Raw genomic sequence first — 17500 nt, forward strand, 5'->3', positions numbered from 1 at the left:
CTGTGCTCGTCTTTTCCTCCCTGAGGTGGAGCAGCCCTGAGCAGCAGCAGACTCTGTGCTGGTCTTTTCCTCCTGAGGTGGAGCAGGCTGCAGCAGACTCTGTGCTCGTCTTTTCCTCCTGAGGTGGAGCAGGCTGCAGCAGCAGACTCTGTGCTGGTCTTTTCCTCCTGAGGTGGAGCAGGCTGCAGCAGCAGACTCTGTGCTCGTCTTTTCCTCCTGAGGTGGAGCAGGCTGCAGCAGACTCTGTGCTCGTCTTTTCCTCCTGAGGTGGAGCAGGCTGCAGCAGCAGACTCTGTGCTGGTCTTTTCCTCCTGAGGTGGAGCAGGCTGCAGCAGCAGACTCTGTGCTCGTCTTTTCCTCCTGAGGTGGAGCAGGCTGCAGCAGCAGACTCTGTGCTCGTCTGTTCCTCCTGAGGTGGAGCAGCCCTGAGCAGCAGACTCTGTGCTCGTCTTTTCCTCCTGAGGTGGAGCAGGCTGCAGCAGCAGACTCTGTGCTCGTTGTCTTTTCCTCCTGAGGTGGAGCAGGCTGCAGCAGCAGACTCTGTGCTCGCTCGTCTTTTCCTCCTGAGGTGGAGCAGGCTGCAGCAGCAGACTCTGTGCTCGTTGTCTTTTCCTCCTGAGGTGGAGAAGGCTGCAGCAGCAGACTCTGTGCTCGTCTTTTCCTCCTGAGGTGGAGCAGGCCGCAGCAGCAGACTCTGTGCTCGTCTTTTCCTCCCTGAGGTGGAGCAGGCCTGAGCAGCAGACTCTGTGCTCGTCTTTTCCTCCTGAGGTGGAGCAGGCCGCAGCAGCAGACTAGTCTATAAAGCCTCCGTCGGAGAGACACCCCTCTGCGTAAAATCTTCTTAGGATTTCTTGCTGCTCTCAAGGCACCTCTCTCCCTTTTCATTTACGCCGCTCAAAGCCGAGTAGCTTAAAGCCAGATCTCCACTCCGTTTCAGAAACTCTCGCTTGTGCCGATTCGGTGAAATTATCTTTGCAAATAAAGAAATTAGCAACAGACATAAAGTCATACACGGAGTTATAACACTTAACAGGTAAATATAGATCTGTGTGTGTGTGTGTGTGTGTGTGTGTGTGTGTGTGTGTGTGTGTGTAAGCCTCATCTCTCTCAGCTAGCTTGATGGAGGCGACGCGAGCCTAGCAGGTGTGCTGGTGACCGGTTACTGCTTGAACTGTGTCCCAGCAGGTCAAAAGGGTAACTGGGAGGTATTTTTGTAGGGAATTTACAGCCAAAGACGAGGGGAGGCTCACACACACTGGATCACTCTATTAAAGACGAGGGGAGGCTCACACACACTGGATCACTCTATTAAAGACGAGGGGAGGCTCACACACACTGGATCACTCTAAAGACGAGGGGAGGCTCACACACACTGGATCACTCTAAAGACGAGGGGAGGCTCACACACACTGGATCACTCTAAAGACGAGGGGAGGCTCACACACACTGGATCACTCTAAAGACGAGGGGAGGCTCACACACACTGGATCACTCTAAAGACGAGGGGAGGCTCACACACACTGGATCACTCTATTAAAGACGAGGGGAGGCTCACACACACTGGATCACTCTAAAGACGAGGGGAGGCTCACACACACTGGATCACTCTAAAGACGAGGGGAGGCTCACACACACTGGATCACTCTATTAAAGACGAGGGGAGGCTCACACACACTGGATCACTCTATTAAAGACGAGGGGAGGCTCACACACACTGGATCACTCTAAAGACGAGGGGAGGCTCACACACACTGGATCACTCTAAAGACGAGGGGAGGCTCACACACACTGGATCACTCTAAAGACGAGGGGAGGCTCACACACACTGGATCACTCTAAAGACGAGGGGAGGCTCACACACACTGGATCACTCTATTAATACACTCCCGTACCGTGACGCCCTGTTGTCACAGCTCACTACCTTTTCACACATGCATAAAGCGCGCACACTGTCTGAGACCAATAGAGAGGCACTTCCTGCTTCAGCACTGTACCAGAGATTTTCTTCCGCCATTTATTTTCCCATAGACAGTTCGTAAAATGCCTATAAAAATAGTTTTACTTGGTCAAACCAAACGGTTCAGCTATAGCATCGGGAGAGACCATAGAACATTTCACTCAGACCAAAACTTAAAAAAAACAACATAGAAAAAATATTTTCTTTAAACCTGCATTTTTTTTTAACGTTTTGGTCTGAGTGAAATGTTATGCGATCTTTCCTGTTTCTAAATATATCTGTACAATTTGGTTTGAACCAGTAAAACTATTTTTATAAGCATTTTACGAAATGTGTATGGGGAAATAAATGGCAGGTAAAAATCTCTGGTACAGTGCTGAAGCAGGAAGTGACGTTCCACTTTGGCTCTCTATAGACACACACTGTCTGTCTGTCTGTCTGTCTGTCTGTCTGTCTGTCTGTCTATTTATGTATGTACTGTATGTATCTATATGCAGCATTACCTACATTGCATCAAACTGTCATGGCTGATCAGAGACCACACACACATATCTGCACAAACAGGGTGCTGCTGCGAAAGAACGGTAACGTAAGGACAAACTGCCTGAGAACAGCAACCCCACCCACTGCTGTTAGGCTCTTAAATAATAATAATTAACACATTCACTGCCAGCCGTTTTTTTTTTTACTGTAGGTAGGTTCTGCCAGAGGGTTTTTTTGAGGATTCTGGCTCATCTTTCAAGACCCGAGGATTCTTTTCTGCTAAGATTTTGTGAACACACAATATCTCAAAAGAACTAATAGAATGTGTGCTTTCTCTGTCTAAAAGAGTTAGTTTGTAGAGTTAGTAGTTATGTAAGCATTAGCAGTTGAATACAGCATGGTTTCAGCGTCAGAAAAATTATTCTGAGATAAACGGCTTTTTGTGAAATTCGATAGAACAGTCACTTTAACCATTCATTTTTGGCATCAGTAAGACGTCAGACATCTAAACAATAGTTTTGAACAGTAATTTCCTCCATAACAGCAGGAAACACCCCTCTACTTCAAACTCCTCCCTCCGTGTGTGTTCTTCTTGGCTGCAGCGGGCATGTCACAAGCTCGTTGCTGCTGCTGCTGTAACCTCGCGTCACCAGGCTCACTGCTTCTGCTGCCTGTCTGCTGGCGGCCGCTGTGCAAGTCTGGATCGGCTCGCTCGTTTCTTGTGGTTTGTGTTGAGAGCTTTGATGAAGCTTTTGCGATTCTGGTCTTATTTATGCTGCGTGTTTCAAAGTGTGTTCCACCCGTAATCTATTATGCAAATTTGCAATCCCGCACCGCCAGCAATCAGCGCGACCAGCCATTTTCACGAGAATGGCTTCCTCACACTGCTTTTTGCTTGCCTTCCTCTAGTCTGGGAGAGCACTGTCGCCACTTAGTGGGTCGGTGGAATGGGTTGTACATGTTCGGTGGCTTCAATATTGATATAAGAGATGTAAAAGGGTTAGATGCACATCCCACGGTCAAAAAAAAAAAAAACATTTTTTTGACGTAAAAACACGTCATTGGCAGTGAACGTGTTAAAGAGCATGGTGCAGCGACGGAAGGAGGGGCCATTTCGAAATCGACCAATTGAAATACAGCAAGGCAGCCAACCACACTGTAGCAGCGGGGCAGGGCTGACTGGGCGATAGCAAGTATATCGCCCACGTCACTTGGCGGTGTGTAGGGCCGGTCATTGTAAAGCAGCTGGCACGTGCATAATAAAAAGCCATCTGGGCATATAACACTTGTGACATCACTCAAGCCAGCCAGGCTAGTGGGTGTGCGGATGTACAGTGTACAGCAGCACTACCCAGCTGATCACTCAGCTCCCATTCACACTCACCCAGAAGCCTGGCTGTGGTTGAATATGCCCATTGCCACTGATGATGTCACATTGTCTCATCAGTGGGTATGACATCACATCTGTCACCACTGGCCACCACTCGGTGATTGTGGGACATGACATCATCAGTCACATCACTCGATGATTGTGGGACATGACATCATCAGTCACATCACTCGATGATTGTGGGACATGACATCATCAGTTTGGAAGTTAGGCAGATGATTGGACACACCCATTGCCATCATCAACCAAAGGATCGTTTTAAGTTCATGAGCTCCAGCAGTGTAATGCAGTGTAATGCAAAACCCATCAGTATAGGATAGGAATGATAACCTCATCAGAGAAGGATTTATGACATCACTGATGATGTCACAATGTCTATGACATCATCAGTGACATCACAGCCACTGATGATGTCATAGACATTGTGACATCATCAGTGATGATGTCATAGACATTGTGACATCATCAGTGATGTCATAAATCCTTCCCTGCTGGGGTATATAACAAGGTCTATTTCTTTTACCACTCATCTCCAACAGGGCACAGTGAGGTTTTCTCTTCTCTTCACCCACAAACGGCAAAAGCCACCATGTCTCCACCATCTGGACGGCTTCAGACGAAGCCCCTGATTACCTGTCTGAAGACTTTGCTCATCTCCTACAGCCTCATATTTTGGTTCACTGCAGTGTTCCTGCTGGGGGTCGGCGTGTGGGGGAAGGTGAGCCCCCTCTCTGACAAGAGCACCAACGTGCTCATTGTCCTCATTGGGACCGGAGCCATCATGGTTATTTCCGGACTGTTCGGCTGCTTCGCTACATGCTGCAGAAGCCCACGGATGCTCAAACTGTATGCCATGTTCCTGACCTTGGTGTTGCTGGCTCAGCTTGTGGCTCTAATCTCATGCTCCCTCTTCAGTCATGAGATCAAGGCCATATTATCAGATGTCTATTCAAACGCTGTGGAGAACTACGATGGCACCGACAAACCAAGCACTGCAGTCGACAACATCCAAAGTACTCTGAAGTGCTGCGGGACGACACATTACACCGACTGGATGGATACCACCTACTTTAAAGAGAAGGGCATCCCTCCCAGCTGCTGTAAAGACCACGCTAACTGCACACCAGAGAGCCTCAAAGACCCTGAGAAGTTTGGGAATGAGGTGTACAGAGAGGGTTGCTTCTCACTGGTGACCAGCACGATGGAGTCCAACCTGGGAATCATCGCAGGAATCTCTATTGGAATCGCCTTCTTCCAGCTCATTGGAATATTCCTGACCTGCTGCTTGTCTCAATACATGTTCTCGCCGGGCTCCCCTAGGGTTTCCTCCATATATAACCCCCCACTAAAAACATACAAGGAGATCATCGTCTGACCAGCGGCGGTTGGAAGAAGTTTGTCCGTGGGCGTTTCAATGCAGCTGCCAACTGCTCCTGGCCTGACCATGGAGGACGAGCCAGCATGGGATAAATGCGAAGGACAAATTTCACGGCGCCTCCAGAGCATGTGTGTGTGTGTACTGGCTGCCGTGCCGTGCACATGTGTACATAATATGTGTCTGTGACAAAATAAAGACGAGGTTTGTCCGTCCAGTTTAAAAAAAAATCGTGAGATTTTATATTTTGTTGTCTTGTGAAAATGTGATTTTATTTTTTTGCATTTTGTATTTAGGTGTTTAATCTATTTCTTCTTATGGAAATTCTGCTTTTATTCAGTGTATAGTATGCTGTGAGACTGAATCAAATCAACTCAACTCCTGCACACACCCACACAGGTTCACATTGAGACCCATTCATTACTGATTTATGCCTCTGTCCGTGCCAGGGATGAGCAGCCCTATCAAGTGAGTGTAACTGTAAGGACAGTCGTGTCACTGTAACGACAGTTGTGTCACTGTAAGGACAGTCGTGTCACTGTAAGGACAGTCGTGTCACTGTCAGGACAGTCGTGTCACTGTAAGGACAGTCGTGTGACTGTAAGGACAGTCGTGTCACTGTAAGGACAGTCGTGTCACTGTAAGGACAGTCGTGTAACTGTAAGGACAGTCGTGTCACTGTAAGGACAGTCGTGTGACTGTAAGGACAGTCGTGTCACTGTAAGGACAGTCGTGTCACTGTAAGGACAGTCGTGTCACTGTAAGGACAGTCGTGTCACTGTAAGGACAGTCGTGTAACTGTAAGGACAGTCGTGTCACTGTCAGGACAGTCGTGTCACTGTAAGGACAGTCGTGTAACTGTAAGGACAGTCGTGTCACTGTAAGGACACTCCACAAATCACTGATAATCAGGGGACAGCATTGCTGCTGCTGCTGCTAGCTAGCTAGCAAAGGGTGTAAAACAAGCCAGTGGAAAGCCATGTGGAAAATGTGACTTACAAAGCGTGAATGTCTCTCAGTATGTCTCTCCTGTGTGTGTGTGTGTATGTGTGTGTGAGCTGGTGTCCCCACTCCCCCCCTGACTCTTTCTGTCTGTCGCTCCCCCTGCAGGGTTGTCAAAGAGGAGATTTCCGATGACAACGCCAAGCTGCCCTGCTTCAACGGGAGAGTGGTGTCCTGGGTAAGTGAGACCTACCACTCCTCTCTCCTCCTGTGAGACCTACCACTCCTCTCTCCTCCTGTGAGACCTACCTCTCCTCTCTCCTCCTGTGAGACCTACCACTCCTCTCTCCTCCTGTGAGACCTACCACTCCTCTCTCCTCCTGTGAGACCTACCACTCCTCTCTCCTCCTGTGAGACCTACCGCTCCTCTCTCCTCCTGTGAGACCTACCACTCCTCTCTCCTCCTGTGAGACCTACCACTCCTCTCTCCTCCTGTGAGACCTACCACTCCTCTCTCCTCCTGACTGAGACCTACCTCTCCTCTCTCCTCCTGTGAGACCTACCACTCCTCTCTCCTCCTGTGAGACCTACCTCTCCTCTCTCCTCCTGTGAGACCTACCGCTCCTCTCTCCTCCTGTGAGACCTACCACTCCTCTCTCCTCCTGTGAGACCTACCACTCCTCTCTCCTCCTGTGAGACCTACCACTCCTCTCTCCTCCTGTGAGACCTACCACTCCTCTCTCCTCCTGTGAGACCTACCACTCCTCTCTCCTCCTGACTGAGACCTACCTCTCCTCTCTCCTCCTGTGAGACCTACCACTCCTCTCTCCTCCTGTGAGACCTACCACTCCTCTCTCCTCCTGTGAGACCTACCGCTCCTCTCTCCTCCTGTGAGACCTACCACTCCTCTCTCCTCCTGTGAGACCTACCACTCCTCTCTCCTCCTGTGAGACCTACCACTCCTCTCTCCTCCTGACTGAGACCTACCTCTCCTCTCTCCTCCTGTGAGACCTACCACTCCTCTCTCCTCCTGTGAGACCTACCTCTCCTCTCTCCTCCTGTGAGACCTACCGCTCCTCTCTCCTCCTGTGAGACCTACCGCTCCTCTCTCCTCCTGTGAGACCTACCACTCCTCTCTCCTCCTGTGAGACCTACCGCTCCTCTCTCCTCCTGACTGAGACCTACCTCTCCTCTCTCCTCCTGACTGAGACCTACCACTCCTCTCTCCTCCTGTGAGACCTACCACTCCTCTCTCCTCCTGTGAGACCTACCTCTCCTCTCTCCTCCTGACTGAGACCTACCGCTCCTCTCTCCTCCTGTGAGACCTACCTCTCCTCTCTCCTCCTGACTGAGACCTACCACTCCTCTCTCCTCCTGTGAGACCTACCACTCCTCTCTCCTCCTGTGAGACCTACCTCTCCTCTCTCCTCCTGACTGAGACCTACCGCTCCTCTCTCCTCCTGTGAGACCTACCTCTCCTCTCTCCTCCTGACTGAGACCTACCGCTCCTCTCTCCTCCTGTGAGACCTACCTCTCCTCTCTCCTGTGAGACCTACCTCTCCTCTCTCCTCCTGTGAGACCTACCACTCCTCTCTCCTCCTGTGAGACCTACCACTCCTCTCTCCTCCTGTGAGACCTACCTCTCCTCTCTCCTCCTGACTGAGACCTACCTCTCCTCTCTCCTCCTGTGAGACCTACCGCTCCTCTCTCCTCCTGACTGAGACCTACCTCTCCTCTCTCCTCCTGTGAGACCTACCTCTCCTCTCTCCTCCTGACTGAGACCTACCTCTCCTCTCTCCTCCTGTGAGACCTACCTCTCCTCTCTCCTCCTGACTGAGACCTACCTCTCCTCTCTCCTCCTGTGAGACCTACCTCTCCTCTCTCCTCCTGACTGAGACCTACCGCTCCTCTCTCCTCCTGACTGAGACCTACCACTCCTCTCTCCTCCTGTGAGACCTACCGCTCCTCTCTCCTCCTGTGAGACCTACCTCTCCTCTCTCCTCCTGACTGAGACCTACCTCTCCTCTCTCCTCCTGACTGAGACCTACCGCTCCTCTCTCCTCCTGACTGAGACCTACCTCTCCTCTCTCCTCCTGTGAGACCTACCGCTCCTCTCTCCTCCTGTGAGACCTACCACTCCTCTCTCCTCCTGTGAGACCTACCTCTCCTCTCTCCTCCTGTGAGACCTACCGCTCCTCTCTCCTCCTGACTGAGACCTACCTCTCCTCTCTCCTCCTGACTGAGACCTACCGCTCCTCTCTCCTCCTGACTGAGACCTACCTCTCCTCTCTCCTCCTGGCTGCTGGGCTCAGCGCTGTGCCCACGGTCCATGTAAAACGTAGGCATATAAACGCCTCCACACAGCTTTTGAAACACTCTCTTCAGCGTGATCTCTTAAGCTGCAGTATGTGAGCGCTAGGTGTGAGCTATTCCATTAGCTGCTAAACTTAGCCGCCGTTATCAAACGCCGTCCGCAGTGCAGGCCGGAGAGATAGCACACTACCTGTCGTGTTCGTGAGGATTTACACAGCACCGTGTCACCGGTCTATATCGTCATGTCACCTCACCAGACACAAGTTAAGGCCCGTTCACATCCAACGATAACTAAAGTAACTGTAATTATAAAAAGCTTTTAAATTGTTAGTAAATAGAACGTCTGTGTTCCCACTACAGCAGTAAGTAACTATGAAAATCATTCAGTAGTACATTATACCTGGAACTACATTTTTGATTCGATCTACTTTTTGGACGTAGAGACAATGATGAATCAATAATAATAATAATAACACATATGACTTACGGTATATAGCGCTTTTCTAATTACTCAAAGTAAAGTAAAGTTTTAAGAAAGGAGCAGGAAAATTTGGTAACTTTTGCAGAGGAACTTCCTGCAGATATTGTAGTGTGAAAGCTTGACTAGCAATGTACCGCTATATTATATTATTACATTATATCTTGATATGCTATAAAGATACCTATAAACTAGCAGCTATAGTTTATATCTTTATAGTTCGTGTTCTAGATGTGAATGGGCCTCAGTGACAGGCTATGCTACAGTACATCACCCTATAATAAGCGAGATCTAATTCTCTAATTAGATCTAATTAATTATCTGAATGGGTTTAAAAAACCTTCGGAAGAAATTCTTGTTGAGCAAACTAGTGTGAAACGTGAGTCTCCTGGTGTTATAGTTGTAGCTATAGCTGTGTTGTTTTACCCAATGTTACCATGTTATTGTGTCTCATGTTTTATGAGACCAGCAGGGAGCATGATGGAAATAAGTGTTTACACTTTTCATGTCATCCCCTGCATGTTTGTCTTGCATTATCCAAAAAACAATAAAAAAAAAAATCATTAATTCATTCATTCATACTAGCTAGACATAGCTTTTAGGTTTTGGGCCAAAATTGGCTGTGGTTTATGATAATGTGAGTGATGCATCAATAACCCTCTAGGGAAATCATCCTGCCTCCCTCCACTGGGAGGTCAGGGGTCAGGTTCAGCTACAGAGCAGCACCAATGGAGCTGTTAGGGATTCGGCGTTTTGCTCGAGGGCACATCGGCAGGCCATATGCTTGCTGATATGTGGAACTTGAACCCAGGTTCCTCTTGTTTAAGGATGGTCTCTTCACTCTCTAAGCCACACTGCTGCTGCTGCTGCTACCAGCTGCCCCCTGAAGATATTATGCATCTTCATATATGGAGATCACAAATATCACTGTATGCATGATTTAACACAACATACTGCAACTGTCTTCAGGGCTCTCACATCCAGGCTATGAGCCCAGCTGTTAGGAACAAGATGTTTACTTACAACAACTCTTAAACGGACTAAATAATCCTGAGAATTAAAAGTCATTTTTGATGTGTGTGATGTGATTTTAATGCATATAACAGTAATATGTATGGTATATTTCCTTCATAATGCTAAAACACTAATGAGGGTTTCCAAATTCCAATCATGGAAGTTGGAAACCCTCATTAGTGTTTTGCTTGCACCTGTGTTTACCCTGCCTTTTCGGCACAAAATGGGCCCCGTGAAAACAGTCTATTCCCCCCCAGTTCCCCCCCACTGACCAGAGGAGGCACTAGTGCAGCGAACGGGACACATACCCCTTAATCCGGCTTCCCACCCGCAGACACGGCCAATTGTGCCTGTATGGACGCCCGGGGGGTTTGAACCTGCGACCCTCGTGTTGGTAGGCAGGGAAGCTAGTTTCTTTGTCTCAGCCAATGAGCCAATCAGCAGTTTGCAGACATGTAGACAGAGAGCCAATCAGCACATTGCAATGCAGACATGGGCTAATCTAATGGCTCATTTATACTCTATTTTCATACGTAAATAGATGCGTCCGTTTCAAACGTTATTATCGTCACTGGCCACATACTTCCATGCGTCTTTCACGTTGGTATCATGTTAAGCAATACATCCACCAGTGGGCAGTAGAGAGTAGGGATGGGCATCGAATTTCGAATTTTCGAATAATCGTTGTTATTATCAAGGTCGACTTTTATTATTGAAAGTCGAAATTCGTTTATTGAAAGAAAAAACAAAACAAAAAACATTTTTTTTTTTTTGGTGAGTGAAATGTTGCATTGTCTCCCCTGATTCTAAGTATAGTGGAATCGCTTGGTTTGAGCAAGTAAAACAATTTTTATAAGCAACCTCTCCCTCTTCATGGGATTTCATCCGCCATTCATTTTTCCATAAACCTTGCTTAAAATGCTTATAAAAATTGTTTTACTTGCTCAAACCAAGCGATTCGACTATACTTAAAATCAAGGGAGACAATGCAACATTTCACTCACAAAAAAAAAAAAAAAATCTTTTCTACATTTTTTTTTTTTTTTTACATTTCTTTTCTTTTTTTCCGAATTTCGATTAAAAGTCGACTTTGGCCAGCGAATTTCGAATAGTGTTTTTGCTAGAAATGCCCATCCCTAGAGTCAAATTTATGAGTGTGTGTGTGTGGTTCTGCTCCGTTTCATGTGTATCCGTAAGCTTTCAGAGGACGGACAGAAAACGCACGAAATGAACGCAGAGTACGGACAGAAGACTCTGTCTGTCTCCGTCTCCGTCTTTAACGTAAAGTATAATTGGGCCTTAAGTCGACAGCAACAAAACAGGATGGAAAGTGTTGAAATGCTTTCAATCTTTTGAATAGAGAGGCAAAGTGACCGCCTACTTCCTGCTTCAGCACTGTACCAGAGATTTTCATCTGCCATTTATTTTCCCACAGACATTTCGTAAAATGCTTATAAAAATAGCTTTACTTCGTCAAATCAAACGGTTCAGATATATTTAGAAACAGGAGAGATCGCATAACATTTCACTCGGACCAAAACGTAAAAAAAGAATGCGGGTTTAAAGAAAATCTTTTTTCGATGTTGTTTTTAGTTTTGGTCCGAGTGAAATGTTCTATGCTCTCTCCCGATTATAGCGTTAGCTGAACCGTTTGGTTCGAAGAAGTAAAACGATTTTATCAGCATTTTACGAAATGTCTATGGGAAAATAAATGGCGTATGAAAATCTCTGGTACAGTGCTGAAGCAGGAAGTCACGTTCCACTTTGCCTCTCTATTGGAGCAAAAAAAAAGGCAGCACACAGGTTCATTTCAGAGCCCAGTGGCACAGGTAGATGAGCTATATTAGCATAATGCTAGCTGTGAATCCCCAAGCTTCCATTAGCCTGTCTCAGGAGAAGAAGAAGAATAATCCACACTGTCTTCCCAAGGCAGCCTGCTTTAACTGTCATGATTCTGATTCAGATGAGAGGAGAGTGGCTGTATCTTCTCTGGGTCAGTGCACACATCCTCCTTTGTACGGAGCCTCAGCACAGAAAGCCGTGTGCTCGTCTGCTCGCTCTCTATGACCTCCGGTTGTTTATGCGTAGCCACGTAGCCACGTAGCCAGCAGCCATGTCTCTGCCTCCTTGATGCATCTCATCCTCCCCTTGCTGTATGCCTGCTCATGCACTGGATGTGGCTCCATCATCTCTGTGTTTACCTTGGAGTTATGTCTCAGAGTCTGTCTCTAGGTCGTCTTTGATCACGTCCCCCTTCCTCTGCAGTGTTTTCCCTAGAACATTTTTCCAGGCCTTGGAAACGTACCCCGACCGCAACGGTGGGCGGCCCTCGCTGGCGACGCTAAACTTTTAGCTAACCCGTTCGAATCTATGTTCGCAATGGCATCCCAAGTATCATCATACTATGTGCGTTTCCCAGGCAACGACACACGTTGACACGTTTTGGAACAGCGCTGCACGCTGGCACGATGCTCCTAAAAGCAAAATGCTTATTGTTTTGGATGATTTGGCATCTCCTATCACTGTCAACACTGTGTCAACACCAGTATTGTTGTATTGTAAATTAATAATATGCCATAAAATGTTATTGCAATTTTGGGGAGAGCAGAAAAACAAAAAAAAACAAAAGGTGTTTTTGCAAAAAGAAAATCTGGCCTGGCGGGGGCGTCGTGAATTGTAGGGGAAACACTGCTCTGTATGGGCGGGGTCTATATCATTTGAAAGAAATATGTATCTTTGTTTGTGTGTCTTTCCTAGCTGAATATATCTCATTTACACCTGGCGTTAACATGTGTTTTATGCCATCAGATTGCAATCAGATTGTATTTGATCACTTCAGCCTGATTCCATTTACACCTGGCGTTAACATGCATTTTCTGCAATCTGATTGCAATCCGATGGCAGAAATGGTTGTCCTCTCAATCCGCATAAAGTTGCTGTATCCAGATTGAGAGGACACATTGCATTTACACTTGTGTTCAATGTGGTCACAATGCATCCCTGACCACCTCCGGAGGTGGTTTGGCCGATCAGATTGCAATCCTTCTTCAATGCGTTTTGGGGGTGTTTACACCTGTACTTTCAAGTGATAAAACACAATCTGATTGCAATCTGATCACAGAAAACGCATGGTAATGCCAGGTGTAAATGGCCTCTTAGATCATATAAAAAAACACTCCTTGGCCATGTGTCTTTTAACTTGTTTTGCTTTCTTTTCCTCCTGTCTCAGTTGGTCCTGGCTGAGAGCGCCCACTCTGATGGGGGATCCCAGTGTACAGAGAGCCATCCAGAGCTGCCCCCTCCCCTGGAGAGGACAGGGGGCATCGGGGACTCGCGGCCCCCCTCCTTCCAGTACGTATAGGCTGTCCTGTATGCACAATTAGACACACACACACACACACACACACACACACACACACACAAGCACACGGTCCTGTGCATAAGGGGTGACCTTTTTATTCCACTGCGCGCCGCCACATGTGCTGATGGACCGCTCGTTAGAGAGATTCCTCCCACTCAGGCTCCTATAAGAGACGTAGGTGGTGTGTGTGCCCTGTGTGTGTTTGTGTGTGTGTGTGCCCTGTGTGTAGGTGTGTGTAGGTGGTGTGTGTGTGCCCTGTGTGTAGGTGTGTGTAGGTGGTGTGTGTGCCCTGTGTGTGAATGTCATGTCAAGTGTGCGTAAAAGCATGTGTTTCTATCTTGTTAGCTTTCACTGGTGCACGTACGAGTGTGTTAAGTTACATTTCCACTCCCTCGCAAAGTGCTGCCCGCCCACCCAGCCGTAGAGTACAGTGTTAGGTCCGCTCATCTATGTAAACATCCATATGATGCGTTACTCCCCCAGATTCTACAAATAGCCCCTCACAGCATAAAACATCTTCAGGGAAATACTGGCACTCAATACGACCCATTGTGTTCAGCCCCTTAGAGCACCCATCCAAACCCGGTTAGCTGTTAATATGAAAGAGATGTGACCCAAAACCCATCCAGACCCGGTTAGCTTTTAATATGAAAGAGATGTGACCCAAAACCCATCCAGGCCCGGTTAGCTGTTAATATGAAAGAGATGTGACCCAAAACCCATCCAGACCTGGTTAGCTGTTAATATGAAAGATATATGACCCAAAACCCATCCAGACCCGGTTAGCTGTTAATATGAAAGAGATGTGTGACCCAAAACCCATCCAGACCTGGTTAGCTGTTAATATGAAAGAGATGTGACCCAGAACCCATCCAGACCCGGTTAGCTGTTAATATGAAAGAGATGTGACCCAAAACCCATCCAGACCCGGTTAGCTGTTAATATGAAAGAGATGTGACCCAAAACCCATCCAGACCTGGTTAGCTGTTAATATGAAAGAGATGTGACCCAAAACCCATCCAGACCTGTGTAGCTGTTAATATGAAAGAGATGTGACCCAAAACCCATCCAGACCCGGTTAGCTGTTAATATGAAAGAGATGTGACCCAGAACCCATCCAGACCCGGTTAGCTGTTAATATGAAAGAGATGTGACCCAAAACCCATCCAGACCCGGTTAGCTGTTAATATGAAAGAGATGTGACCCAAAACCCATCCAGACCCGGTTAGCTGTTAATATGAAAGAGATGTGTGACCCAAAACCCATCCAGACCCGGTTAGCTGTTAATATGAAAGAGATGTGACCCAAAACCCATCCAGACCTGGTTAGCTGTTAATATGAAAGAGATGTGACCCAGAACCCATCCAGACCCGGTTAGCTGTTAATATGAAAGGGATATGTGACCCAAACATGTTGGCTGTCAAATCGGTGCCGACCAGCTCATGATTTAGAGCATTTTTGGCAGCCTTCTGATCTGATCTGATCTGATCTGATCTGATCTGATCTGATCTGAGCCTAGACTTTGCCTTCAGACCGGCAGATAAGACAGATCCTCACTGCACTTTGCTAAGGAGAAGGCCCACATCTAAATATAGGCAGAAGGGCTGTGGGCCTCATCAGGGCCCACACGGGGCAGTAGTGTGCTGTGCTGGGGTTGTTGTAGCTGTAATATGTATATCTATATAGAGAACATGCAGGCTGTCATGTCTCGGCGTATCTCTTTATCCACTGTTTGACATGTCGGCTCGCTTTTGCCCTCTGCGGGCTGCTCCCTGCTGCTCGGCTGTCAGCTGGCCTGATGATTTCATTGTTCCTGGACCCGTCTTTTACTGGGACTACTGCCACCCTGTGGCGCAAAATGACAGTGCGTCGGTCACCCCCCCCCCCTCCTCCTTACCCCCACGTCACTTCCCTCCCCCTCATTTCCCTCCCCCCTCCCTCCCTCCCTCCTTCACTCTCCCTTTCTCTTCTTCCCCTCTTTGAGCCAGACAGGCAGGCTTTTCTCTCGGAGAAAACGCCGTAGCTGCTGAATTCCCTGTAGCACAACCTCCTCGCTTTCTCCAACCAATCGGCTCGTCCGCCCTCTGCCTCCTTCTGTAAATAGCTGGAATATTATTACCACTTCATTTTCCCTTTGTGCTTTATTCATGCGTGGCATCATGTGTGCGTCGGTGTGAATGGAGCCGTATCAGATGAGCGGAGCAGAATGAGGTGTTTTTTGGGGCTGAGAAGGGACAGAATTGATGTGTGCTGCTGCCGGGTCATCCGGATTAACGGACATTAAAAGCACCCATCTCCATTTCCCAGGAGGGAGAGGGGAGGGGGGGCAGGGAGAGGGAGGGTGAGGGGAGGGGAGGGTGAGGGGAGGGGAGGGGGAGGGGAGAGGGAGGGTGAGGGGAGGGCGATTGGCAGCGAAAGGGGGGTTGCGGAGGGGCGGGGGCATTTGTTCACAGCTGCAGCCTAGCGCCCTGGATAATCCCCCCTCGGATCAGCAGACCCCCCGCCCGGCTGGACAGCAGCCACAGACAGACAGACAGACAGACAGACAGACAGACAGACAGACAGTCACGCAGTCAGACAGACAGACAGACAGTCAGGCAGTCAGACAGACAGACAGACAGACAGACAGTCAGGCAGTCAGACAGACAGACAGACAGACAGACAGACAGACAGACAGTCAGGCAGTCAGGCAGGCAGTTAGACAGACAGACAGACATAGAGACAGACAGGCAGTCAGACAGGCAGTTAGACAGACAGACAGACAGACAGACAGACAGGCAGTCAGACAGGCAGTTAGACAGACAGGCAGGCAGTCAGACAGACAGACAGACAGACAGACAGACAGACAGACAGACAGTCAGGCAGGCAGACAGGCAGTTAGACAGACAGACAGACAGACAGACAGACAGACAGACAGTCAGGCAGACAGTCAGGCAGACAGTTAGACAGACAGACAGACAGACAGACAGTCAGGCAGGCAGTTAGACAGACAGACAGACAGACAGACAGTCACCACCGCATCAGCCTTCCAGTTAGAGATGTAATGACGGTATAAAGATTTCACATCACGATTATCGTGACCGAAATGATCACAGTTATCAGTATTATCACGTTTTGTTCAAATGTGCTGAAAATGTTCAAAAAGTACTAATACACTCGTAGAAATCATTTCACCAAGTTTTCTATTGAAAACTCAAAACCCAAAAAGGATTGATACACTCACGATGGACAGTAATCACGGTACCACGGTTTTAATGATAATGAAAATTTGAAACGGTACGGTGATCGTAAGGAATTTTTATCACAGTTATCATTCAAACCGGTTATCGTTACATCGCTACTTCCAGTCACTACTAGCGGTACAGCCAGACGATGCCTCTTCAGGTGCGTCCTGCACCAGTGACAAAGTGCTGTTTTTAGCACACATGCAGCGGTTCGTGTGCAGTGGTCCGTCTGCAGTGGTCCGTGTTTTGAGCACACGTGCAGTGGTCCGTGTGAGTTGGAGGCCTGCAGCCCAGGTGGTGCAGCCCATCAGGACTCAGATGCAGGAAGGTGTCAGCAGCAGGCCTGGTTGAGCACCTCCTCCCGCTGAGAGAACACAGCCGACACAGCAGTCTGTCTCCTCTCTTGTGTTCTGCACTTTGCATTGATCATCTTCTGCACCACGTTGCCACGGAGGCAGCTTCTTAAAGGAGCAGCTCACCCTAAAATCCAAAAACTAGCTGCTAGCTAGTTCCTAGTACTTCCTACAAAAGAAAATAGTTCCTACATGAAACTGCTCACAACAAAGTGTGTGCATTATCTTGAGGATTTTATATCTTGAGGATTTTAGGGTGAGCTGTCCCTTTAAGCCCCTGCAGGATGATGTTTGTGCCTGTGTTTGTTAGTTATACATTATACTTTTAGAGTGTTTTAGTTTGAGATTATCATGTATTTTTATGCCCCATGTTGACTTTTTGTTTTGTTTCTATCAGAGGTGTAGTGCTATCTAGAGAAGTGGGGGAACGCACCTATATGGGGAACACCTGCACACGCACAGGTCCCAACAACCCCCCCCCCCCTTCCACCCGCGCACGCACACACGCTAACGTTCACATAGCCTATTAATTAATTAATCGTTCGGGGCAATCGCTTATATCAACGAATGAAACGAGCAAACTCACGGATTCCTCAAGTGCTGCAAACCA

General features: G+C 48.0%; 1 protein-coding gene and 1 pseudogene across 2 annotated transcripts in view; both read left to right on the plus strand.

The window, feature by feature from the left end:
* LOC310780363 (segment polarity protein dishevelled homolog DVL-1-like) overlaps positions 1–17500 on the plus strand; it is a 46810-nt gene that overhangs the window by 6726 nt on the left and 22584 nt on the right. Inside the window, exons 2-3 of the mRNA XM_083640937.1 lie at positions 6316–6385; positions 13182–13303. Coding sequence (XP_083497063.1) covers positions 6316–6385; positions 13182–13303 — 192 coding nt within the window. The remainder of the gene's footprint in view (positions 1–6315; positions 6386–13181; positions 13304–17500) is intronic.
* Positions 4420–5205, plus strand: LOC310781577 (tetraspanin-7 pseudogene; annotated as a pseudogene). The gene has a single exon. The product of its transcript is annotated as a tetraspanin-7 pseudogene (transcript).

The sequence above is a fragment of the Poromitra crassiceps genome, assembly GCF_964638095.1.
Source record: "Poromitra crassiceps genome assembly, chromosome: 8".
Lineage (NCBI taxonomy): Eukaryota > Metazoa > Chordata > Actinopteri > Beryciformes > Melamphaidae > Poromitra > Poromitra crassiceps.